At 55.6% G+C, this 22,718-nt stretch overlaps 2 protein-coding genes across 16 annotated transcripts; one reads left to right on the top strand and one right to left on the bottom strand.

Moving 5' to 3' along the window:
- The first annotated feature begins 102 nt into the window (after positions 1-102).
- Tp53i13 (tumor protein p53 inducible protein 13) lies at positions 103-6,174 on the top strand. 6 transcript variants are annotated; one of them, XM_087570588.1, is made up of 8 exons: positions 103-361; positions 1,156-1,271; positions 2,141-2,209; positions 2,420-2,446; positions 4,429-4,557; positions 5,000-5,206; positions 5,288-5,822; positions 5,900-6,174. In XM_087570588.1, the coding sequence occupies exons 6-8, from the start codon at positions 5,036-5,038 to the stop codon at positions 6,010-6,012; spliced, it is 819 nt and encodes a 272-aa protein (XP_087426714.1). In that variant the 5' UTR covers positions 103-361; positions 1,156-1,271; positions 2,141-2,209; positions 2,420-2,446; positions 4,429-4,557; positions 5,000-5,035; the 3' UTR covers positions 6,013-6,174.
- A 342-nt stretch (positions 6,175-6,516) lies between these two features.
- Positions 6,517-20,841, bottom strand: Git1 (GIT ArfGAP 1). 10 transcript variants are annotated; one of them, NM_031814.2, is given in 21 exon segments: positions 6,517-7,929; positions 8,060-8,123; positions 8,244-8,426; positions 8,552-8,625; positions 8,713-8,799; positions 8,926-8,979; positions 9,053-9,283; positions 9,401-9,553; positions 9,700-9,833; positions 9,947-10,058; positions 10,400-10,497; positions 10,990-11,062; positions 11,349-11,397; positions 11,566-11,592; positions 13,172-13,214; positions 13,549-13,643; positions 13,725-13,942; positions 14,412-14,517; positions 14,628-14,740; positions 15,178-15,311; positions 20,536-20,639. In NM_031814.2, coding segments are annotated over 21 exon segments (2,313 nt in total). In that variant the 5' UTR covers positions 20,588-20,639; the 3' UTR covers positions 6,517-7,716.
- Positions 20,842-22,718: the final 1,877 nt, after the last annotated feature.

Here is a 22,718-nt window from a genome sequence, read left to right as displayed (position 1 = left end):
CGGGAGGGCGCGCGCGCTCCGGATTGGTCGTGGCCCTGCGGAGACAGCCAGTTCGGGTCGAGCTCCCCTCGCCCGCCCCCCCACTCCCGCCCCCAGCCCTTTGTACAGCGATTGCGACAAGCAGGAGCAGAGGGTGAAAGGGAGCCGGGCCGCAAAGGGGGAGCGGGGACGTGAGGGCCAACCAGAGAGAGCGGAATAAAGGGGAGTGCTAGGAAAGGAGTGGGGTGGGAGGAGGGGGGCGGTGTGTGTGTGAGCCTGGAGGCCGGGGTGAACGTGAGGCGCCTGCTTCTACCCCTGCCCTCTATGAAGTCTGGCTGCCAGGGGAGACCCTGGGTCACTGCGTCCTCAGGATCCACTATTGGTGAGTAGCAAAAAAAGCAAGAAGGGAGGGAGCAAAGTGCCGATCTCTCGCTGGCTTCACTTTTCCCAGTCGCGGCTGCATTTGCAGCTAGAGATATAAATCCTTCTCCTTTGCCTGGCTCTGCGGCCCAGCCAGGACCGGGAACTGTTCTGTAACGCAGCAGGGTTGGGACTCTGCACCTGGCCAGAGGCTGACTGAAGCATCTGATACTGACCGCGAGTTTGAGGGAGGTGGCTGTCGCATCTGGGCACTAGCCCATAGACACTTGTGGTCTCCCCAGCCCACCCCCAAGGACGCTCTTCAAGAGCTTGGCGTCTCCACTTCCTCACCAGGAAGGGTTGCAAGAAAGGAAAGAGCCTCAAATTTTGCAGAATAAGTTGGGGAGAGAATTGAGGGATGTTTAGCCCCGAGGTGGGGCTTTGGTAAAGAGGTGCATTGTGGATCTTTCGGTAAGATCAACACCTGGTCATTCCCGCAAGGGTGGATGAGCAAGGATCTCCTTGGTACGTCAGGGCACAGGGGAGATGCCTGGAATAGCTATTTTTTTTTTTATGTATTTCGAACCTAAAAAGATTTATTTAGGTGTGTGTGTGTGTGTGTGTGTGTGTGTGTGTGTGTGTCTAGGTCAGAGGACAACATGCCGTAATCAGGCCTTTCCTTAAACCACTTAGGTTCACCGATTAAACTCTGGTAGTCAGACTGGAGGCCAGCACTGTTACCCACTGAGCCATCTAGCAGGCCTGTTTCAAACTTTTGTGTTGATCATCAATCCTTAACCGGGCGCTCCGTTGCAGGGAGGCCCAGCTGAGCACTGTAGCCCCTCGGACCACTGTCTCCCAGATCAATCTTGGGCAAAGAACGAGAGCGGAAACCAGGAGAGCTCCGGCTTCTCGGGACTTCTGGGCCTGAGGTAAGAGGAGCCTAAGACCCCCCCCAGCCCCCCCCACCCCCAAGACAGCTCGAGGCTCAGGACTTATTATTAGCGAGAGCAGGAATGGGGCAGCGAGAAGGCGAAGCGCTAGAGCCTGAACCCTCTCTCTGGGACAGCTAGGATTTCATAATTCTCTGCTTAGCGGGTTTGCCAGAAGAGCACACAAGTCTCCGCCTGGGTCACTCGGTCCTTAAGGATCTCACTTCCCGCCCTTTTCGGGATTCCGGGATTCCACTCAGGCGATACAGTTGTGCTCTGATGGTTGCGCAAACGCGCCGGGACACATCTCGGGGGCGAGGGAGTTGGTCCGGCTGGCTTGGAGGCCAGGAGATCTTTGGGACTAACTTTTCCGGCTTTGGGCTCAGGACGCGTGCGCCGGCCTGGCGAGTAAGGCGTGCTAGGCGGTGGGCGGGGCGGGGGCGGCCCTGGGGTAGGAGGGGCGGGACACGAGGCGGGGCGAGGAGGGAGCAGGGCTGTGCGCGAGCCGCGGTCTACGTGGGCGCGCGAGCGGCGCGAGGTCGGGGGCGCGCGCGAGTGGCGCTGCAGCTAGCTGGTTGGCGGGACTGCTGCTGGCCCAGCTGAAATGGTTCCTCCTCCTCCACCTCCGTCCCGGTTGCTTCTGGTAGCCCTGGTGTGTCTCCTGAGTCTTCACGAGGTAAGGCGACCGGCTCCTGGTAAGGTCTTGGCCGAAGGATCTCAAAGCGCTTTGCTTAAACTTTGTCCTGGAAAGAGTGGCGCGTGCGAGGGGTTTCGGAGGCCCCTTCATTGGTCTGCGCCTCTACTTCTGGAACCGAAAGGGCGGGGCCCTCGCAGAGACCAACGCCCAGCTCCTCGCCTTGGACCCACAGGTGGTGGCTGAGCCGGCGGAGGAGGCAGGAACCCGTTGTCCCGAAGGCCTGTGGCCTCTGCCTCCACAGGTAGGAACCCTGTACGGCCGAGGACGAGAAGGGTATGAACTATGAACGGCCTCGCTGCACCCTCGGTGGTCGCCCGATTGGGACATCTGTTGGTTTCTCCTGCCCTCAGTCTCCAGCGTCTGCATCTCAGCCCAGGGCTTGGGGCTAGTTGTCCCCTTCTTCACACCCAACACGAAGTCCCCAGCTGCTCTCTTCTTTCCCCATGTGTAGGTGTTACCAAGAGTGACTTACACACAGGTGAGACAAGGACAGGTAAGTACAATCAGGGGCTCATCTTGGGATCCTTCCCTGGCGACAGAATGTTTCTCATAGGTTACCTCTGTCACTCTTGGCTCTCAGCTCCACCCCTCTACCACTTTGTGCAAAAAGAGGTAGGGCTTCTTCCACTTGTGGGTCCCAGGACAGATCGGTAGTCTGGGCTCAGGTGTTCTATCGAGTAGCTAGACGCGTGGCAAGTAACACCGAGAGGAACTCTGAAGGTAGCAAGACAACCCCCATCCCAATGCTGGTGTGATTGGGATTCTCTTGTCTTTCTAGGCTCTGATTTTCTGCAAGAGACGTGAATGAATAGTGTTTGGCTCGCAAAACACTGTATCATGTTAGCAGTGTGCGCTTAATGTGTTGTAAACCGAGTTCAATTTTTATGAATGCTCTTAAAACTGTTTAGATTTATTTTATGGGTATGAATTTTTGCCTGTGGGTTTTTTGTTGTTTTTTTATTTAGTTTAGTTTTGCTTTTTTGGTTTTTTTGAGATAGCATTTGTGTAGCACTGGCTGTCTCTGAGCTCGCTCTGTAGACCGGACCTTGAACTCACAGACATCCATTTGCATGTGTACTGGGATTAGAAGCCTGTGTGTCACTGCCTGGGGACTTTGTGTTTGTATGTTCAGAAGAGGTGGTCAGATCCCCTGGATCTGGAATTATAAGTGGTTGTGAACTGTTATGTTAGTACTGGGAATGAACCCAGATCCTCTGGAAGAGCAACAAAAGCTCTTAACCACTGAGCTGTATCTCCAGGTCCCTCCATCCCCCCCCCCTTTTTTTTAAAAAAGATTTATTTATATTAGGTACATGAGTGCACTGCAGCCATCTGCAGACAGCAGAAGAGGGCATCAGATCCCATTACAGATGGTTGTGAGCCACCATGTGGTTGCTGGGAATTGAACTCAGGACCTCTAGAAGAGCAGTCAGTGCTCTTAACCACTGAGCCATCTCTCCAGCCCCATCCCCCTTTTTAATATGTGGTTTCATGTAGCCCAAACTGGCTTCGAACTTGTTATATAGCCAAGAATGATCTTAAAGCTCTGATCCCTCTGCCTATTAAAGGGCTAGGGTTATAGCAGGCGCACTGTCGGACTTGGCTGCCTCTTTGTTGCAGATAGTCCCTCTCCAGTTATTTCCGTTCATAATCCATTGGAGTTTATGATTTATATTTAGAATTCACATTTGTAGCTGAATTCCCTTCTGACTTGTCAAGATGTAAATTATCTTCATCTGATTTAGTTTATCTCCATCTTGATGGGCTCTTACCACACATGTGGATTCAGGCTCATTTCCTCTGAGATACCTACCTTCTTTTCTCTGGTTTAGTCCTATCCTGGGATTGTGCAGTCAAGTTGTGTTTTGGATACTCCTGGGAGGGGTTGGGGATTTAGCTCAGTGGTAGAGCGCTTGCCTAGCAAGTGCAAGGCCCTGGGTTCAGTCCTCAGCTCCGGGAAAAAAAAAAAAAAAAAAAAAAAAAAGACAAAATGGATACTCCTGGGAGAGTGCATGGATTAGATCAAGAAATAGAAGACTTGGTCTTCATATGAGGGGTAGAGTCTAAAGTTGGGACTTATAGAACCATTAATGCACAGTCAGATGTACAGCTGAAGCCTGTTCATTGAGGGCCAGGGATGCAGGCCAGTGGTAAGAGTCCTGCTGTTGATTCCCAGCACCATGTGTGCGTGGGGGTGAGGGAGCATGTTTGGAGTCTAATGGGGTTACTTAGCTATGAGGCCTTTCCCAGAGGTTCATCTTTAGGGGTGGGGGCAGTGCACTTGATGGAGAAGAGAGGTGAATTAGAGAGGCATATGTCTCAGTACTCAAGGCCTTTGCCTTTTCCTGAAAGTGGACAGGCACTTTCTGATAACCCCTTTATCCTGGAGCCTAGGATGGGGGAAATTGTGATTCTTTGGGAGCGGCTGGGCCTGACTTTGTATCTCTGCTTTCCCTCCAGGCTGAGGGTATCACTTTCTTCTACCACCCCTGTGCCCACCTCTGGCTGAAGCTCCAGCTTGCTGTCTTGGCCCATTTGTGTGTGGCTAAGCCCACACTCATTCCTGACTTCAGTCTCCCTTGGGACCGGGTAAGTAAGTGGTTAGTGAAAGCTGTGCTAAAAACAAAAAGAAATCAAAAATGTAAAAAGTAAAAAAAAAAAAGTTGGGGGGTTGGGGATTTAGCTCAGTGGTAGAGCGTTTGCCTAGCAACTGCAAGGCCCTGGGTTCGGTCCCCAGCTCTGAAAAAAAAAAAAAGTTGGGCTTGGTAGCCACCATCTCTAACCCCAGCACTCTGGAAGCAGAGGCAGGCAAATCTCTGTGAGTTTGAGGCCAGCCTACCCTCCATATTGAATTCCAGAACAGCGGGGGCTATGTAGTGAGAACTTGTCTCATCTCCTTGCCCTACCCCCCAAAAACAAACAAACCCCCCCCCAAAAAAAAACATCCAGGGTGTTGTGCTATGCACTATGGGCAGAGAAAGGGAAACACGCAGGGTCTTCTTCCCTTTTAGCTGTTTACCTTCTTTCATAGCCCTTGGTGCTGACAGCATGGGGGACTGCACTGGAGATGGCTTGGATAGAGCCAGCCTGGGCTGCCCAATGGCTGAAGAGGCAGTGGCGGCGACGGAGGCGGAAGCAGAGAAAGAGTGTGTGGTTTCTCTCTGACAATCTTTTTGGGCCCACTCCCATGATGCCAGCCCCCAGAAGAGGGAAGCTGTGTGGGAGACGCTGTGTACAGGTGAGGGGTGCTGGGACCGGGCTTGGAGGCGAGAGAATATTGGGTTAACAGAGAGTAGGGGCTGATTTCTCTTCTCCTTAGGCCCCGACTCTGGCTTTTGCTCTGCGGAGCTGGCGACCTCCTGGTGTAGAGGTGACATCTAGAGGACCCAGGAGGTCCTCACTCAGTGTTGTCAAGAAAAGGGGTCTCCGTGCTGCCCTTGGTCTACAATCCACTCCCTCAGGCCTGAGGGTTTCCTTGGCCTCTTCACAGAGCCTGAAGGCCCAGCAGCGGACTTTGGGAACCTCATCTGTGGCCCCGGTCTCCTTGATGACTGGGGTAACTGAAGGCAATGGTAGGTTCAGGACAGAGGCTCAGATGCCCAGTGGGCAAGGCAACCCTGGAGGTTGTGCTTGTCCGGGTCAGGTTTCCCCAGCTCCTCGAGCAGCAGTGCCTCCCCGGGTAGCTCGAGGGCCCACTCCACGTACTGAAGAGGCCGCTTGGGCTGCCATGGCCCTGACCTTCCTGCTGGTCCTGCTCACCTTGGCTACGCTTTGCACGAGACTGCACCGGAACTTCCGCAGGAGCGAGAGTATCTACTGGGGGCCCACGTCAGACAGCCAGGACACCGTGGCTGGTGAGAAGCCCCTCAACCCCCAGCAGGTACGCCCAATCTCTGGAATTTCTTGCCCTTGACCTCTCATCTTCCCACAGCTATCCTGAAACGGAGGCTGCCCTTGCCCTCGCGCCGGATCAAGCGGTCTCGAAGACGGCCCCTGCTCCCACCCACACCGGATAGTGGCCCTGACTCGGAGAGCTCGGACTGAGCGGCTCCGCCCCTCTACGACCGCTGCCACGTGGGCCATCCGCGGGCGCCCCCTGGCGGCAGGCGGAGAGGCCTGAGAGGCTTCACTTGGTTTCTTGGGAGTATCATCCTTCTAGCCTCCCTGATACAAATTCCTGTTTCTAATTAAATTATTTTAGTAGAATTCGGAGTCGGGTGAGTGTATCCTGCCCGCAGTCACACTCCCCTCAGGCCACAAGCCCTTGGGGGGAGTTAGAGTGGAGCTGGCTGGCCCCCGAGGCACCCAGTGTCCCAGGGTTATCAGAATCACATCAGGCCGGTTTCAAATGAAGTAGTTGGCCTGCGCAGCCCCGGTGCTGGCACTCCTCACTTGCTCACCTTTTTGCATGTGTCCCCCGCTCAACACACGCTCCTGACTCTTCACAGACAACCTTAAATTTGCTCTTCTGCCTCAGCCTCGCAAGGACTGCAGACAGGGACTGTGACACATAAGTAGCAGGGACAATGACCTGAACCAAGAACTGAATACCGGGCTGAGCCCCACCTCTGACCTCTAGACATCAGAAGTGGCACATGGTCACTTATTTATTTTTGATACAAATGTACATGACACACCTTCTGACAGCTACCCACCACCACAGGCTAGGAAGGTGGTTGGGGGAATAGCTGGTGGGTGCTGTCAGTGCCTTGCCAGCTTTTTCAGCTGCAGCCAGATCCCCAGGCCTTCTGGGTGGGTCACTGTAGGTACAGGTAGTGATGTGGGTGCTGGCCTTGCAGAGGCTAGGGAGAGGGGCTCAGTTCCACAGCCACCAGCTGAGTTGGGGACCCGGGGAGCCAGCCCCAGGCGCAGGTGCTCTGTCCTCTGCCTGGTCAGCACACTTCCCACAGGGGATGGGGAGAGATGGAGGGAAGTGGTTTTCCTTTTAAGTTTATAGGATAGGGATACAAGTAGGGGTAGCAACTGGACCACAGCTGGTGACCCTGACAGTCCCCGTCCCAGGTTGGGTAGAGGGAAGCTGACTTCCAATGCTGGTCCCACTACTCTGGTTCCCCTGCCCCTCAGAGCTCCAGGTGGACCAGGTCTCTGGAACGGCACTGCCGCTCACACACTCAGTTGTAAGAACGCAGGGACACTCAGTTACCACAAAGTTAAAATTAAGGGGTAGGGGAGAGAAAGACGTTCCAGTGTTTGCTGCTGGGGACCCTGGCACACAAGTTGGGGCCTGTGCTCTGGCAGGGGCCATTTGTCATGAAAGAGCAGCGGGGGGGCTGCTGGCTACGGGGCAGAGACACCCAGAGATAATGCACAAAGGAGGGGGTGCCTCTGCTCGACCCCCCAGGGCTGAACTGGCTCATGGGGATAGGGTGCAGTAGGCGGGGCTGCCCCACTTGGAGTGTCCCTGTCCCACCCTTTGCTGAGGGGGCCCTGGAAGGCAGGTGAAGAGCTGGGAGGGACTCCTTGAGGCTCCTGCGTATCAGCAGGGCAGGGATGCTATGTACAGAGGGAGGGGCGTGGAATGTGGGGGACAGATGGTCCTGTCACCTCACATTCCCATCCTTGGGGCTTAAGGGGGTGTGGACACCAGGGCACCTGGATGCCAGAGGAGAATGGTGGCACTAAGGGCACTTGTGCCAGTGGCTCTGTTGGGGGTGGGTTAGTGTCTGGAGTGGCCCAGCTCCCATGGCCAGTGAGGTCCCAGGGTGTGGGTAAGGGCAGGGAAAGTGGTCACTGTTTCTTCTCTCGGGTGGTGATGGTGACCAGCTGCTTGGCAGCCTTGGCGATGTCATAGGCGCACTGGATCACCTGCTGAGTCAGTAGCTGGAAGTCCACAGGGGCGCCAGGTTCTGGAGGCACTGTCTTCCGGCATTCACTCTGCAGCCGGTAGGCGCTGGCGTTGAGCAGCCGCAGTGAACTGCGCACAGGCTCCAGGGCTGGCCTCTGGAGGGAGGAGGGAGGAGGATGAGCCCTGGACTTTAAGCCAGGTTTCTGACTGGCTCCACCCAGGCAGCTTACCTGCCTCTGCCCCACCCGAAGGCCCTCCCACTCTGCTTATCTGTGGCCCCTGTACCTTTGGGAAGAGAGAGGCCATCTCAGTCACAGCCAAATGGATCTTTTCTGAACAGGGCACAAAGCTGTCAGGGAAGAGAGAAGTTGGATGAGGGATTTCTCAGAGTCCCAGCATCAGAGGACCCTAGTTAGCAGTACCCTCCACCCAGTAGTCACAGGTTAACAAGAACCTGTGCCCACCCTACCTGTCATGTTTGAACTCCTGGGCTGCCCGCAATAGCTCCTGAATGTTCTTGGTGACCTGCTCTGTCTTTAGGATGACATCTTCTGTGCTGGGGAGCCCGGGGTCTGGGTCTCCATCTAAGCTCTCCAGCTCAGCGTGCAGCTCATCCTCCTTGCTCAGCTCTAGGAATCGCTTCCCTTCAAGTCTAATCCACGTGTGGAGAGAAAAGGAGCCATTCTAGTCACTGATGGCCTGCCTGCACCTGCACGGCTGGGCCCTCACCACCTCCCCCCGGTGCTGGCAGAGCTGGGAGGACCCACAGACGCTCACCCCAGCAGAGGCTCTCCACTCTGTGTGTTCTCATAGTCACTCTCTGCGCCACTGCCGTGGCGTGAAAGCTTGCTCTGGAGGGGGGGGGAAGGGTGATGGGTGAGCACACATTCTGGAACTGTAAAGCCCACACCATCCCTGGGCACTGGGATGAACATTACCGCATGGCGACTTCCTTCTTGGGAGCTTGACAGTAGTGGGGAGGAGGGAGTGAAGGTCACAGAAGAGGCAGACACCCCCTTCCGGATCTGAAAACCAGGGAAGGGCCAGAGTCAGTTCCCACTGTAGTTCAGTGTCCCAGTGCAGCTTCACAGCTATTGGGGCTGGTGACTCACTGGTGCAGGGTTCACCCTCCGTCCCCAGGTCCTGCTTACCCGGTAAAGGCCAGCAGGGACATGTACTGAATAGATGGCATCATCTTCCAGCTCCTGAGGGAAGCAGAACAGTGTCATGATAAGCTGTGACCCTATTTTCCCCAACCAAGGCCAGCAGGCTACTCACTGTGCTGTGGAAAGGCTGGAGCCGTGTGGCGAGCTCATCCCCAGGTGCACCTCCAAAGGGCTTCAGGGCGGAGCCTGGCTCATACATAGAGAAGGCCTGGCGGTCCCTGCGATGGGTGCTTCCACCAGGGCCCATGAGTGTGTGTTCTGCCCGTTCACTGGGAAGTGAGGGTACAGGCACTGGTCCTGGTGGCTGCCGGAGCTGCAGGTTCTCTGCCTGCAGTTTGTGGATCTGAGTGTACATAATGGTGTCCACCTCTGGGTCAAGGTAGGTACCACCTTTGGAAAGGGTGACCCCACTCCCAGAATCTTGGATGCTTTTCTGCCACTCCCCGGCCACAGTGCTCACCTCCCTCTGCAGCTTCCGAAGCTCGTCACTCAGACTGCTGTTGACTTTCATGAGCTGCTGCACTTTGGCCTCGGAGGTAGCCAGAGCCTTCTTCAGCTCCAGGTACTCCTGCAGCGTCACAGCCCCATCCGACAGATCTGAGGAGTCCATGCTCTGCAGGGACAGAAGCCAGTCAGTCTCAGGGACAGAGGTTGACCAGTGCTATAGGTCATGGAGTTAAAAAACATGGAGCTGGGTCTAGAGAGGCCAGAAGGAACAGAGGAGACTACGGGAGGGAAGAGCAGGGTCAGTTTTCAGACCCTGGCACGATTGTTCCGCGTGGCGCCAGCACTGGGCAAGGGCTCCTGGTCTGTGTCTTCGTCAGAAGCCACACTATCGTAGTCGTGCTGGTCGTCCAGGTCACTTTGGTTCCGTGCAGACAGCTCGAGGTTGTCTAAAGACAGAAGACCTGTGTCTCAGGGCTTGCTCAGTCACACACATTTATCGCGTGCCTGGGCAGAGGTGACCGAGGCCTGCAGCACCGCCGTGGCCTGCTCGTGCTCCCACCTGTGGGGCTGCTCAGACTCTTGCCCTGCTGCCTCCGTTTGGCCTCACTGAGGATGTCGATGATCAAGGTGGCAAACTCTCGGGCATTAAAACGAGCCAATTTCTGTCGTCCCTGCAAGGCAGAAAGGGCAAGGCCAGAATAAGGGACCACAGGTCTGGTTGGCTCAGGGGCTGGAACAGGACAACAAAGCAGGACCCTGTCATCCGCCTATTTGTAGCTAAAACACCCAGCCCCACATCAGCAGTGTGGCAGCCCAGGTCAGCAAAGGCACCCAAGGGAGCCCTTAGGAGGCTGAAGTACCCACCAGTACTAGAGAATAGCTTCATGCCATTCCTAGTCAGATCCTGAGGGAGGCCTCAGGAGAGCCTGCCTGGGTGCCAGCTTGTCTCTGGCAGGAAGGGCAGGGCTCTCAGAGAGGAAACCATCCAGGCCTCCTGCCTATCCCTCCTCACCTGATTCCGAGTGGCTGAGTATTCAGGGTTGACTGGCAGGAAGGGCACAGCACTGCGTTCTGTCACCAGGGTGCTATGATTCTGGGTAGCTAGCCACACTGTGGGGGAAGGGCAGGGAGCAGATCACCCACTGTGAATGCACCCTCAGAGAAGAGGGGGAGAAGCACTGAGCAGAGCCCCCCAGGCCCTCCTCTATTCAGACTGGGCCAGTGTGGCAGGAAGCAGGGTCTCCACCAACACAAACTCTGGGCCAGGCCCAGTGAGGCCCGCCCACTGACAACACAACAAGGCAGGGCCCACCAGGCCAGACCCAGAGTTTGGGTTGGAATCTGGCTGTGGCCAGGGAGGAGTGATGCAGGGTAGGGGTGGAGCATGGCTGAGGAGACAGCCAGAGTGGGAGGCAGCCAGAGCAAGATGAGCCCCAGTGCCTGGTGGGTAGAGAGGCGGCTGGCTGCTGACAGCTTAGCGCTGCCCAAGGGTGTATGGGGGAGGGGGTCGTGTGTGACAGGGACTCCAGTGGCCTCTGAGCAGCACCCCCTTCCCTGGTTCACTGGGTCCTGGCTCTTTGTGGCAGGTCCCTTCTCCCTCACCTGCATCATTTTCTCTCCGGTCCACTTCGTCATACACATCCATGGCGAGCTCCTCAAAGAGCCGGTTGCTGAGCTAGAGGCAGAGAGGGGGCCCAGGGTCTGTCAGGAGGCTGTGTGATGTGGGAAGTTTCATGACCCCGCTGTCACCCAGCCTGTCCTAGAACTGAGGGGTGGGTGAGGTTCTATGTGCAAGGAAGAGTCCAGGTTACTTCCTCCTCCCAGAGGCGAGGCTCTGGACACACACTTGGAGGGCAGAACCAGGATCAAGACAAGGGCATGGGGAGGTGACTGGAGGGAGGAGCCTGGCAAGGCTGGAGAGGGCTGCTCTAAGAAGTCCTAGCTTGTTGAGGCAGACTCACTGCTTGTAGCTTCTTCTTGGCAGCTTTGGCCAATTCAGACAGATCCAAACTGTGGACAAAGGAGGGAGGAGAGAGGCCAGACATGAGGGACGGTCTGGGCCCTGCTGGTTACCTCCCAAGCATGCAGGGAACTCAGGGAGATGAGACCCCGAGGTCACACACCAACCCCCCCCCCAACACCCAAACTTCACAGCCTGCAGCCAACAGGTGTGGGTACCTCTGAGACATGCACTTTTGCCGAGATCTAATCCAGGAAGGCAGCAAAGGGAAGAACAGGACAGAGCAGCAATTACCCAGGGGCAGGCGGCTCTTGCCTTCCCATGTCAAGCTCAGACACATCTCCACACACACCCAAAACAGAACACGCAAGAGACTTTGCCTCCCCAGCTTGTTTCTCTGTCCACTCTCAGCTACAAGAAGCCATCCCCCATTTCCTTCTTCCTCAGACCCTAGCCTCGCCTCCCACTTCTGCCCTGTTTCCTCTGGTCTGGGCTTTTAGACTTCTAGGCTTGTCTTTAAAATCCTTTTCTCATCCAGCGGCAGAGTGCCTACATGTCTGGCCACACGCTCTGTCTTAAAACAGTTCAATAGTAATGTGTACACCAAATATAAATATAGTTCAACCATACTTCTTCACAATGCTTTCTTTAAAAAATGCTAAGTACTTTGTATTTTTTGTATTAATTATTCTCAATATTCCCAAAAGGGTAAGTATTAGCATTGAGATGACCAAGGCTCAGGCTAGGCAACCTGCTTCAAGTCATACAGTAACTTACTGCCACATATCCATTCCAGCCATGCTTGAACTCCGTCAGGATGGCTGTGCCCTTGCTGGGATTCCCCACGAGGTTCATGCTCACCTGGCTCTCCCAGTCTCATTCCCTCACATTACGCTGTAGTACACAAGTTGCTTGCAGTTCCTACCTCTGCACCCTAGCACCTCTTGCTGATGTCCTGCCTGTTTAGTTGTAGCTCAGGGCAAGGTGACGTCTGCATTACCTTGGTGTCTCTAGAGCAGCAGCTGGCTCTGAGGAGGTGCTAAGTTACAACCACTGACTCTATGTCCCTGTGTGTGTGTTGACTCTGCACGCGCGCGCGCACTCACACACACACACACACACACACACACACACCCACCCACCCCTAGGCAGATCAGATTAGAGAAGAAGAACTGAGTCTCAGGCTCTTGGAACAGGGGAGTTCTGGGTTTAGGAATCTGAGCTGCACAGCCTGACCCATCTGCCTGCACAGGCTATGATGGAAAACCTCTCCTAATGCCAGGGGTACTGCCTGGCACCAAGTTGTAGTCCCCTGAGGACCACTAGGTGGCGCCAGCTCATTCTTGTCCTGTAAACTGAGTAAGTGACTGGGGATATCCTCCACTGCTGAGTTATCTTGGGGCTGCTATGATCAGAGGCAAAAATTCACCATTATTCCCCTGCACACTGCACAATGGAGGTCTGGCCAGTATTTCCAAAGTCAACAAATTCCCTGTAGTTATCTTCTCCCTACAGAGGGAATTACTTCATTCAAAGCCTACATGGCAGGTAGTACACAATGGCCGAACCTAGTTAGGTCTTTCCTTGTACCTAAACCCTCCAGATAATAATCACAAGGTTCACGCGGACTGTTGGATGTTGAACTGACACTTCTCGCCTGCCTTGAGGTCTACAGTAATAGGGACTAGGCTACAAATTCTGTGTTGCTAGTCAGTGCAGGAATAGGGTGGGAGGGCAGGCCTCTGAAGCCTGGAAAGGGGCAGGGCTCTGGGTCAAGTCACCTTGACATCTAATAGCTGGAAAGGGCATCAGGTGGGCACTCACCTGTCAGCCATCTGTGGTATGATGTAATGCCCATTCTTGTGATCTGAACAAAAATAAAAATGCCAAGTCACTGATAGCAGGTGGCACCAGCATCCAGGAGCCCGCTTCCCACCATGAGCAGGGTGTGACACTTGAAAGTATCAAAGGGAATGGAGGTGGGCAGGACACCCCAAGAGCATTGGAAGCTGGCTGCAAGTCAGGCCCACCCCCACTCCTTGGCCCCAACATACTTGCAGCAACCCAGAGCCTGCAGCAATTTCACAGGAGCCAGTTGCCTAGCAACACAGTTCCCCAGCTGGCTTTGTCACTATGGCACCTGCTGCTGGGTGTGTCTGGTCCCACCTGCCCGGACCTAGTCAGGCCCATTCTCTGCTCACCAGGCTTCCGTCCACAGAGGTAGAAGGCCAACCGGTCAGTGAGCTCATACTGGCACTCAACTAGCCTTTCTGCCAGTTCATGGTGCCCCGCCTGCCTGTGGGGAGGGGACATGGCTCAGCCACACAGCAGCAGTCACTCCCTTCCACCTAAGCCTCATCCTTTAGCTGATTCTCACCTGGCATAGTCAATGGGTGTGCGGCCATTGACATCAGGGGAGCCTGGGTCAGCCCCATACACTACTAGCAGCTCAGCCTGCAGTGTCTGCCCTGCCTTGGCAGCCACGTGTAGAGGTGTAGTGCCCTTTTCTGGGTGGAAGAAGTTGGCCTGGGCACCCAGGGAAAGCAGGCGCAGACAGGTCTCCAGGTTGCCTGTTCGCACACTCGAGTGCAGTTGCTGCGAGGAGCAGAGTGTGCAGTGAGTGTGACAGACACACGTGTACCCAAGAACCCCCCACCTGGCTGCTCCTCGCATACCTGCCAGCTCCAAGGGGCCTTGCCAAACCTGGGCCCAGAGGGCTTCCCACTAGAGGACAATGCCAATTAATAATAGCAGCTGCCAGTCACTACCCTCCATGTCTTTGCTTGGAGCAGACACTAGCCAGAGGTAGGTCCTGTTACTACATTCCCATTTTACAGGTGAGGAAATGAAGGTCTGGATAGCTAAGCAAGGACTCCAGGGTTTCCTATCTTTCAAGTGGCAGATGGGAGGCCTTGTGCATCCACTTGGGAGTGGAGGCCTCTTAGCCATCAGCAGTCTGACAGAGCTCCAGAGAGTCTGCACTTACTGTTTTCCCTGACCTTATGCTGCCTCTGGGACCTATGCCTCAGGGTGTCATGGGTGTGGAAAGAGGGACCCCTCACACCTTGCTGAGGTCTTTGGCGGTGACCCCATCATCATCACGGCAGGGAAGCTTGTGCACAAACGCCAGCATCTGGTACTTTGCCCTGATGAACTCTGACTTGATGGGGCTGCATGGAGCACACAGGAAGCAATGGGAGCAAGAAGCTTAGGGAAGCGACCTTTCAGGCCCCTGTCCCAGGGCACACGGCCTGCCCACCGCCCCTGCAGCCCCACTCACTGGACTTTGTCTTGGGGGTTGGCTTTGCGCCGGCCACTTTGCACTTGTGCAGGGTCCAGCAGGGAATGCTCCCAGATAGAGTTGGCCCCGTTGCTGGCAAGCGTGTGCACCATCTGTGGGGCAGAGATGCCAAGCAAGAGAGTGCCCACTGTGTGCTGGGCACCGGGGGAGATACTCTCAAAGTGCTTGCTGCAGCTGGAAACACCACTAAAGGTCCTACAATGTGCCCAGTATCCAGTCAGGCCACCCAAAGTCATGGGTCCCATTTAGCACTTCAAGCTGGCTTACCTTGGTGGGTTTGCCAAGGTTCAGAATGTTTAAGCAACTTGCTCGATACACTGTCCAACACAGGAGGAGTCCAAGCTAAAGAGTAGACACTACAGGGAAAGGGGCTGGGTGGAAGGACTCAGGATCACAGTGGCTGCTGTCCCTTGGAACTGCATATTATGAACAGGTGTATGTGTGTATTTGTTGGGGGGCTGAGGGTAGGGGCTCGGGGATACCTGGGCACTGCACACTGGGAAGAATACTGTCTGGTTCAGTCCCCTACCTGTAGCAGCGTAGGAGGCCAGGCGCTGTGGCGAAGGTGTTTGACAATGGAGATGTGTCGTCCCAGGCTCCGGTGCACACTGCAGCACTCGTCACAAACCAGCACACCTCTGCTGATAGATGCCCAGCCAGGGTCTGGGATGGGCAGAGGTGGGAAATCAGTAGGAGCCAGTGGAAAAGCCCCACCTCCTGAGCACACAAGCAGGCCTGGCACACGCTTAGTGCTTCAGGGTATGTCTACTCAGTTTCCCCAGGAGCGTAGAAGCTGGTCACTAGCCCTTTCCTCTAACTCCTATACCTCTGGGAATGCAGGCTCCCCAGTGGGTGCACTGGGGACCTCAGTGGATACAGCTTCCTACCCCACGGTCACTGTGATCAGTTGCACAGCCTCTCCTGATGGCTACCCAGCCATTCCATGGGGAGGCAGGAGCCCTGATGCCACATATCACACAGTCCTGGGCATGCTCCTGTTAGACCCCATCTGACAGAGTTGAGAGGCTCCCATCTCATGCCACCATCACTGTGGGTTTGCGGCCTTCGGGACAATGGGACTAACCTTGTCTGAGTACTGAGAATTTACTGACCAAGTATTCTATGATTCCTTTCAGAAGTGCTATCTTGCTCTACAGATGAGGATTAAATGGCTCAAAGAGGTCGAAGGGCTTGCTCAAGGTCACACAGCTAATAAGGAGAGCTGCTGGAATACAGAGCCAGACACCTCAATGCCAGAGACCAGGCCAGGCCTAAAGCTGCTGCCCTCTGCTTCTGCAGTCTCAGGACCAGTCTAGAAGCCATTCTCCAGTCCTTGTGGATGAAATGAACGTGGGAAACGGGAATGGGGGCTAATGGGTAGGAGGTTGGGCCCTCAAGGGTAGTAGAGATGCCACTACATCAAGCCCCTCTGGAAAAGGGGAGGAGACAACTGCACTCGGCTCAGGCTACAGAAAGGAAAGGTCATGGGGGAGAAAGCGGCCATTGTGTGCTGTCCAGAGTGGGGGCAGGGAGTTGCTCTTCCAGGACACTGTGCTCTGCCCAGGCCCCCACCCAGGCTCAGGAAGCCTTGTTCTGGGGGATGGGGCTGGCTCTCTGCCTTGTCTTATTAGAACTCAGGACGCTCTTAGAGACTGGAGAAATCTCTCCCAACCATAAGGCAATCTCGGGCCCTTGGAGCCAATGTTACCATCAAAGTTCCCAGAGTCATGAGCAGACTGAGTCAGGGCTTAAGTTCTGCCCATGTTGGGGGTACAGAGTGGAAACAGGAAGTGGAAGCTGTCTCTGGATTCAGGCTTCTTTTGGAATCTCACAAAACAAGGCAATGAGGGACGTGCAGAGTGACCACCACACACCTTCCCAGGAGCTGCTGACTTTAAGAACTGGGGAAGGGACCAGCCACCTCTGCCAAGAGGGGGAGCCCTAGAGTACTTTTGTGTCGGTTTCACCCAAACAATGAGAACCACGCCCCCCCCAGGGCATGGAAAACTCCCTTCCCCCACTCCCAAACACCACTGGGTCAGGGGGTCTGCCTGCCAGTCACCTCCTGCAGCCCAGGCAGGAAGCGGGAAATGATGCAGCCTAAATTCCTCTTGTTGAAGAGGTAGGGTTTCCTGTGAATGGGGAGACGCCCAGGCCAGGATCAGAATCAGGCAGTCCTGAGGCCTCCACCCCAGGCCTACAGGAATCAGCTTGACATCCAGTGCCAGTGGTCCCAGAGCCTCAAACTCTAAAGCTTTCCTGGCACCTTCTCCCTGCTTAAGAAGGGTCCTCCTTTCCCTTGTTGTGACCTCCACTGGGAAGGGAGGGCAGGGGACACTGTTGGTCTTGGTCACACTGGTGCCAGCTCATTTCTGGATGACACAGAGAGGAAGTCTGTGTCTAACAATTCTACCTGCACTCTAGGTCCAAATGACCTTGGCCAGTCAGCAGAGTTCCAAACCCCACCTCTGCCAGTTCTGAAGCGGGAAGCCAGCAAGGGTTTCTAAGAAGCTCCTTGCAGACTTGGGCAGAGGGGAGGAAATATGAGGCCTAGAGAAGGTGGTGTCTTCCTCTAGCTGCTCCATGGGTAGGTGAGGGCCAGTGTGTGTGGCCAGGTTATCAGAAGGGACATCAGGATAAGATAACTGTTGCCAACCATAGGAAGGCCTTGAAAGTAAATTCATGCCACCACCAAAAGCTACCAGTCTTCAAGGGGCCAGAAGATCTGTATATAAAGCCCATGCTCTGGCCTCTCCCCCTCAAATCTAAGGGCCACACCCTTGGAAGACCAGAGGGAAAAAAAGCAGGCAAGAGGAATCCAAGGGGATGAAGGTTACCCTTGGGGGTGTGGCCAGAAGTGGAAGCTGTGGAGAGCTATGGAGATGTTATTTACATTGGATAGAGTGGTGGCCACATAGGCTTACACAGCCTGAAATCCACAGGACAGCCAGACATGGTAGGGTACACCTTTAATCCCAGCACTCAGGAGGCAGAGGCAGATCAATCTCCAGCCTGGTCTATACAGTGAGATCCTGTCTCAAAATTAAAAAAAAAAAAAAAAAAAAAAAAAGATAGACAGACTACAGGACACTCACTCACCTGGCTGTACTGAGTTATAGAGACTACAGGACACTCACTCACCTGGCGGTACTGAGTTATACCCAATACAAGAAGCAAAAGCCAGCTGGGCAGTGCTCATGCACAACTTTAATCCCAACACTCAGATGGCGGAGGCAGAGGCAGGTGGATGTCTTTGTAGACAAGGCCAGCCTGGTCTACAAAGTGAGTTTCAAGACAGCCAGGACCACATAGAAGAGACTTATCAGGAACCGGCCTAACCACCCCTACCCCTCCTCCCCAAAAGCAAGAAGTCTACCCATTTGTCCTTGTAAGAAGACTTCTGAGTGTACATTACCCTGCAGAATACTCCCCAGCTCTGGTCACTTATAGGCTGGGTATCTGGAGGTCTTTACCCCAGTCTGTCAAAGTGTAAGGCTGACTTAAAGGCTGTGGGTTGAGGGTTAGGAAGTGAACACTTGGGAGCCGGGTCAGAGTGCTTGGGACCAAGGCGATGAGGCAGAGTGGGCAGAGGAAGAGAAAGGGGATAACTGACATTCTTTTTTTTTTTTTTTTTTTTTTTGGTTCTTTTTTTTTCGGAGCTGGGGACCGAACCCAGGGCCTTGCGCTTCCTAGGTAAGCGCTCTACCAGTGAGCTAAATCCCCAGCCATAACTGACATTCTTCAGTGCACCCCAACTCCTGTTCTGTCCTAGACTCCAAGGCAGGCAGGGGCATGGCACCTGGTGAGGTGGCACAAGCTGCCACAGCAGGTGCATTGTGTCCAGAGGCCTTGCAACATATTCGTACCTGTCTCTGAAGGGTGGGTCTCACCTCTTACCTCCCTTATACTCTGAGTTAATAAACTACAAGAGACTCCATGACCCCACCCCATGATCTCACGACATAGCCCTGGCTGGCCTGGGGATCTGCCTGACTCTGCCTCTTAAGTGCTGGGTTTAAGGGCACGTGCTGCCATACCTGGGCAATACAGAGGTCTATCACAGTGACGCTGTGACTTTGGGCTATCCTGGGATCTATGAATAGATGAGTTATATTTTCTCATACATCACATACATGGAATACGAGAATGCCAAGCCTTCTTATCTGGGATGCTTATAGGCTCAGATCAAGAATGTCATGATCGGCCAGACCCAGTGTGGTATAGGGCAGTCCTGACAAACACCAGCACTTGTACCTGGGGAGTAGTTGCTGGGCGCTAAGGTGGGAGAATGCCAACATTCTGCCCCTCAGCTTGGTCACCTGCGTTCTGCATCAGAGGGAGAAAAGAGAGTCCTCAGGCAGGCCTGCCCCGGTCACATGAGGATGGGGGCTATGAGCTCAGTGGCCTAACATCTAACACACCCTGTTCCTCCCAGCCCTGACTGGGTGTCCAGAGGCTCTGGCCAGACAGACACAGACAACAAAAAGATAGCTGCTCTATCTTTCAGGCCTCTGCTCCAGAAGCAAGAACACAGACTGGGAAATGCAAGGGTCCTCAAAATCCCAGAGTGAGCAAAGCTTCACAGCGTAAGCTGGAAACAAAGGCACTACCTGAATCAAGGCCTTCCTGATGTTGGCCAGGGAAAGGGAGCGGTCATTTCCAGCTAACTAGGGGTATGGACACCCGTCTGTAAAACATGACATATCCTAAGGAGGTCTCGGAGTCAGTCATCTACAAGATATCCCATGCTCATGGCTCATGGCCAGCTACCCACAACTCCCAACACTCCAGTGTAGACCACAAGAACTACAGGACCATATTCCTTGGGCTCACAGTCAGATCTTGGGATTTTAAGGGGTGACTACAAGGTACGGGCCCACAAACCAGCACTCCACACTCTCACCTACCTAATCACATCTACACTGCCCAGAGTCCACAAGACCCCAAGCCTGTATGGAGAGACTGCTTCTTTTATAGAGGATGGGCAAAGCCCAGAGCTTCCTGCTTCCAGCCAGCTGCTGAGTCCCATCACCCGCTGTGTCCTCCCACAGAAGGGATCAGCCTGGTGAACTGCTGCCCTCCATTCACTTCCTCAGCAAGCCAGGGGGGTTTCATACCAGCTCAGACTGACTGACTCTGCTGGTTAGTAGGGAGGAAGCAGTGTGTAAGTCCAGTCACCTCAGGAGTCAGCCGGACAAGGGGAGCCTAAGCACCCCTCACCACTTGGCCAATGAGCTAGAAACCAGGAGGGATCAGTGTTTAGACTGAGCCAATACCTAGCACACCTTCTCCAACAGGCCTACCCGGAACAGGAAAAGCTGAGTCTAGATGTTCCCAGCCACTAGCAGGCCTGGAGATGCTTCCGGGGAAGATGCCCATGCTTAGATTGTCCCTGAACACCGGGCCCTCCAAGGAGCCCCAGCCTTGGGAAGCCGGGGCTGGAGTCCTAGAGTAGCCACCCCTGTCAGGTGCTCTCTAGGATCCCATATCCAGGCCCCTTGCCTTCTACCGCTCCGGCGGGCACGCGGACCATGTGAGCAGCAGGTGCAAGACGCGGGGGTGGCAGGGATGACACAAACCATACTAGCGCCCACCTCCCACAGCCTGCCGGCCTCCGCCACAGCCCTCCTGACACACCAGGCTGGCGCTTCCGTCTGGATGCCGAGATGGAGGTGGGAGGCGGTTCCCCCCATGTCCACCGGCTCCAACGCACAGCGCCCCCCGCAGCCGGCCCTCCCGCCAAGGACGCCGCTCCGCAGTGGCCCCCGCCCCGCCCTCCGGCCCCGCACGGCGCTCCCGCCAGGCCTCGGCGCCCGTCCGGCGGCGGCGGCGGCGGCGGCGGCGGCCTGCGGCGCGGTCCCGCCCCCGGCCTGGTCCCGCCGCTTACCAGGGGCGCTGCAGTCCGCACACACCTCCGCTCGCGGCCCCTTCCGGGACATCCTCAGCGGCGAAGCGGCCGCAGCCCTCTGGGCCAGCGTGGGGGGCGCGGGCGGCGGGCCCGGGCGGCGGCGGCGGCCCTGCGGCCCGGCCCGGCTCCCGCAAGGCCCCGGCTAGGCTCCGCGCGCGGCCAACCGTCCGCCCCCGGGGCTGGCCCGGAACCCGCCGTGCCCGCCCGCCCGCTCGCCCTCGGGCGCCCTCCGCCCCGCGCCGCCCCGCGCCGCCCCGCCGCCGCTCTCCGCTCTCCCCGCCCCCTGCGCGGCCCAGGCCGCTCCTGCAGGAAGCAGCGAAAGCCCTGCCCACCGGGGGAGGGGCGGCCCGCACCCCGCCCCGGCGCTCCGCTTCGCTCTGTGGCCGAGCCTCTCGGAGAAAGGAAGCCTGCGCGCAGGCGGGAGTGGACCGGGGTTCTTAAAGGAGCCGCGGCCCGCTCCAGCAGGGTCTGCAACCGAGACACTCGCTAGCACTTTGACCTTCACTTTCCGATTGGGGAGTGGTCCAGGGGACTCTCGGTCCAGTAACCGCGAGACGGACGTGGTGGGGATTGCGGTGGACAGGAAGCATCCCCAGGCACAATACTTCTAGCTGTCAGAGGCTGGATTGGGGTGAGGTGTGTGTTCTGGTTCCCTCTGTGTCCAAGTCAGTGTCCATTTGGGTCTGTGGCCATAGCCCTGTGGAGTGCACTCACTACCACCAATATGGACGGCCAGGTGCCCGAGAGGTCACTTAAGTGTGACTCCCTCCCTGAGGGACTAAAAATACATCATTCTTGTTTCAAATAGGAAAGCAAAGAGTCTAGGTGGTTATTAAGAGTGACCACTGTGGTGTGTGCACCAGCTCTAACTTGCTATCTGTTTCATGTGCATCAACGACGTTTCTGGGCCGCCCAACGGGTGTATATGTAGCCTGAGCATACGCTTAAAACACACAGGGGCCAATTTCTATAAGGATCTTTTTCCTTGGACTTCTCATGGAGGCGGGGGGTAGGAACTGAAGTGCATGCTGTACGTGGGTGCACCCCGCACTGAGCATGCTCCCCCATACACGTGTGACCCGTTTGTGCCCAGCCCCCACCCCTACAGCCGCAAAAGGGCTGTCAGAGCACTCAGCTTATGGAGAGGGCAAAAACACACACAACACCAGGTGGGGGGGGGGCAGGTCATAGGGAGAGAGGCAGGTCAGTAGTGACATAGTTAAGGGAAAGTTCCCTCGGTGTCAGGGATTCCTGCTCAGTAATAAAACGGAGGTTTGGGAGGAGTCCTTGGATAGGGGTGCCTGAGTGGGTCTATTTCTCCCAGCAGTGGCACAGCAGCAGTGACTTGTGGGTGGGCAGGCTCCTTCCCTAGGGGGAGACAAGCAATGCTTATGAGTCACACCACCCAAAATACACGCTAAGTTCCATCGCCTTTTGCTGCAACCCAGATTGACAAGTTTGTTTGAAATTGCGATCCACAGGATATATTTATAATCTCACCTTAAAAAAAAATCTTGCACCCCCCCCCCCGCCCAGTCAGCAGCTCAGCAGGTGGGGCTTCTGACAGCAAAGGGTGATGGTTATGCCACCCCGTGCTGCACTCATACCCAAAGGTCTGTAGGCTTGGTGGCCCCAGCATTAAAGGTGGGAAGCAGTCTGGCAGCTAAAACTGGGCGCGCAGCCCAGGAGCAGTGGCCGCCCGTTCACCCCGGATCGACCCCCAGCTATGGAATTTCATTTATTAAATGTCGAGGCAGCTGCTGGCAGCCCCGTCGCTTGGCTGCCTTTGTTTCTTCGCTGTGTGGGCGCGTCTCGAGCACGTGGCAGCCAGGGCGTTCAGACCAAAAGGAAAACGACCTGGGTTTAGCGTCGGTAGCACGCCATCTGGCAAAAGGGCAACCTAGCTGCCCAAAGAATAGTTCCTCCAAATGTGTGCTGGCCTCTCTCCTTTCTTGGAATACAGGGTGTGCAGGGGAAGAATGATTCACGTCCCCCGACCCCGGCTGCCCTATCTCCCTATTGGCTCAGGAACTGCCTGGGCGGGGCCATGACTCTGACACACTGTCCAAACTTTGTTGCAGAACCCCCAATCTCACCACAGCCAAGCTTTAGTGCTTGAATATGGGGGTAGAAGGGTTTCTGGGTTCCTCGAAGAAGATTTC

The sequence above is a fragment of the Rattus norvegicus genome, chromosome 10, assembly GCF_021556685.1.
Source record: "Rattus norvegicus strain SHRSP/BbbUtx chromosome 10, alternate assembly SHRSP_T2T, whole genome shotgun sequence".
NCBI lineage: Eukaryota > Metazoa > Chordata > Mammalia > Rodentia > Muridae > Rattus > Rattus norvegicus.
Note: the sequence above shows the minus strand (reverse complement) of the source record. Positions and strands in the feature narration are given on the sequence as shown.

Excerpts from the sequence above, each read along its gene's own strand:
- Tp53i13 (XM_087570583.1), top strand. The coding sequence starts at position 1,876 with ATGGTTCCTCCTCCTCCACCTCCGTCCCGGTTGCTTCTGGTAGCCCTG. Across the intron at positions 2,447-4,428 it reads CAAGAGTGACTTACACACAG|GCTGAGGGTATCACTTTCTT; the intron begins GTGAGACAAGGA and ends CTTTCCCTCCAG. Across the intron at positions 5,207-5,287 it reads GTGGGAGACGCTGTGTACAG|GCCCCGACTCTGGCTTTTGC; the intron begins GTGAGGGGTGCT and ends TCTTCTCCTTAG.
- Git1 (XM_087574646.1), bottom strand. The coding sequence starts at position 20,587 with ATGTCCCGGAAGGGGCCGCGAGCGGAGGTGTGTGCGGACTGCAGCGCC. Across the intron at positions 14,741-15,177 it reads GGCCTCCTACGCTGCTACAG|ATGGTGCACACGCTTGCCAG; the intron begins GTAGGGGACTGA and ends TCTGCCCCACAG. Across the intron at positions 8,800-8,925 it reads TCCCTGCTGGCCTTTACCGG|ATCCGGAAGGGGGTGTCTGC; the intron begins GTAAGCAGGACC and ends CCTGGTTTTCAG.